A 2500-nucleotide genomic window follows, 5' to 3' on the forward strand; every position below is an offset into this window, starting at 1 on the left:
AAAGCTCTATTGGTCTCTGCCGTTGCCGAGTGTCTGTTGCTAAGGAAAAAAAAACATGTCTGGTGTTCTAGATCTTCTGAGTCTGATCACCCAGCATGCTCTCTGATTACAGTCTGAGTTATTCACCAGATACAGTATAAACGTTACCTCAGGTGATCCATTTTAATATCATCGAGGCTCATCTCTCTCTCTCTCTCTCTCTTCTCTCTCTCTTCTCTCTCTCTCTCTCTCTCTCTCTCTCTTTCTCTCTCTCAGGATTCCAGCTCCTCCTGGTTGGACAGCGTGATCTCTCACCTTGCTGACATCATTCTCCTGGAGGACACCCCTTCCATTCAGATGGAGGTGGCGGTCCTGGTGAAGGAGTTCCCAGATATACGGTGAGGACTTGACTTATTTGGACAACAGCATCCAGGGAGGAGACTACTGCTACTCTTAGAACTACAGAACACATTTATACTACTGATGCCAATGGCAAAGGAGCTGTATTCTGCACTTAGTACTAGAGAACACATTTACAAAGCTGTTTTGGGCATTTGGCCCACCGTAGGGAAACCAGGGCGTGGCTTTTTGTTGACACATTGGTTCAAAACAAGGAAAAGAAGTGCGGAAACATATCTGCATCAGCACGCTATTCCTGGAAGGGACCGAAAGGCTGTTTTGAGAGTGTCAGGAGCGTGGAGGCCTCAGGGGACGACCCCAGGACCCCGGCCCCGGCCTGTTTGTGCTCTTCTTGGGGTCAGGCCACCACAAGCTGGCAGCGCACCACAGCTAGTTACGCATGGGGCGGACAGGAAGCTGCTGCGGAGTACTTCCTGTCCCTGCCACCCCCGAGGGAGACAGACTGGTGCCATGCTCGGAATCAAAGGTTTGGAAGAGGGGAGGGTGGAGGAGGAGAGGTTGGTGGAGGAAGAGGGGAGGGAGGGTGGAGGTGGAGGAAGAGGGGAGGGTGGGTGGAGGAGGAGAGGAGGGAGGGTGGAGGAGGAGAGGTTGGTGGAGGAGGAGAGGAGGGAGGGTGGAGGAGGAGAGGTTGGTGGAGGAGGAGAGGAGGGAGGGTGGAGGAGGAGAGGTTGGTGGAGGAGGGAGGGTGGAGAAGGAGAGGTTGGTGGAGGAAGAGGGGAGGGAGGAGGAGGAGAGGGAGGAGAGGGAGGGTGGAGGAGGAGAGGTTGGTGGAGGAAGAGGGGGGACCTGAACACATGTTAACTCGCTCAGGCTCAACGCCGCTGCTTTTGTCTCCTGCTCGGCCGATCACCCACCGCTGGTATTTTAAGAGATCAAAGGCCGCCGGCTCGCGTTGGGCTCCCTGTGTCCCACTGCTGCGTCAACCTCAACCAACCCCCCCCCCCCCACACACACACACACACACATACACACACACACGCACACACGCACGACACCGCCTCTGCCTTTGTTCCTCAGCTCCGCTCGCCAGCTCCGACGACGGCTTTGACCCCGCCCTCACCCCGCTGCCCCCCCCCCCTCTAGATGACAACCATTGAAGTCAGCGGCTCCAAAACCTCCCTATGGTTCCCCCCCCCCCCTCCCCCCTCCAGCCTGAACTCTCATGTAAACAACTGAACAAAGTAATCAAACAAGTAAACAAACTCGACGTATCAGCCAGTCACTCACACATGCGTCAGGAGGTTATACATCACTGACCAAACAAAGACCCTCTGACAACCTCTCCTCCCCTCTCCTCCCTCCCCCCCCCTCCCCTCTCCCTCCCCCCCCCCTAACAGGAAGAAGCACGTGTCCACCCTCCTGAACGTCCGTGGGATGATGCGCCAGACGGAGCGCCAGGAGATCCTCAACATCGTCAAAGACTTTGGCAGCAGCTCGGGCCTCCTGTGCCGGGACCGCGCTCTGTTCTCAGACATCCCCGTGACGTCGGAGGTGCACTGCCTCAGCCTGGGCCTCCTCCGCGTCGCCATGAGTCTCTCCAACTGGGTGTCCGAGCACCGCCCCCGGCGCCACCGCCCCCGGCGCCACCGCCCCGCCGCCGCCGGCAACAACAGAACCGTCCGTCTGTCGGAACTCCAAACGGCTGAGGATACGGACCAGCACCACAGAGAAGAATAGCCCAGCCGGTTCTGACTGAGTACAGGCCCATTCACAGGCCCATTCACAGACCCATTCACAGGCCCATTCACAGGCCCATTCACAGGCCCATTCACAGGCCCATTCACAGACCCATTCACAGGCCCATTCACAGGCCCATTCACAGGCCCATTCACAGGCCCATTTACAGCCACGAGGAGCTACACAGTTTTTCTAGTTGCTGACATGCTGATATTAATATGAATGGATCCTCCACGATCCCATTGATTAGCTTCCCAGATAGCAAGCGGATGTGTCATAATTCTGGGCCATATATGGGTCGGAACTAAGCCACAAGGGCCAGATCTGGCCTGTATATGGCTCAGATCCGCTTGCTATCTGGGTTCGAACCAAAGAAGAGCGGAAAACTGTGAAACATAGGCTACTGTTGATGAGAAATACATGG

The 2500-nt window shown here is 56.3% G+C and overlaps 1 protein-coding gene across 1 annotated transcript in view; it reads left to right on the top strand.

Annotated features, from left to right (window-relative positions):
* exoc3l2a (exocyst complex component 3-like 2a) overlaps positions 1-2076 on the top strand; it is a gene marked incomplete at both ends in the record, with an annotated part of 17342 nt that extends 15266 nt beyond the window's left edge. Inside the window, 2 exons of the mRNA XM_084450414.1 lie at positions 256-377; positions 1737-2076. Coding sequence (XP_084306540.1) covers positions 256-377; positions 1737-2076 — 462 coding nt within the window. The remainder of the gene's footprint in view (positions 1-255; positions 378-1736) is intronic.
* Between the last annotated feature and the right edge of the window lie 424 nt (positions 2077-2500).

The sequence above is a fragment of the Borostomias antarcticus genome, assembly GCF_949987555.1.
Source record: "Borostomias antarcticus genome assembly, chromosome: 15".
Classification (NCBI taxonomy): Eukaryota; Metazoa; Chordata; class Actinopteri; order Stomiiformes; family Stomiidae; genus Borostomias; species Borostomias antarcticus.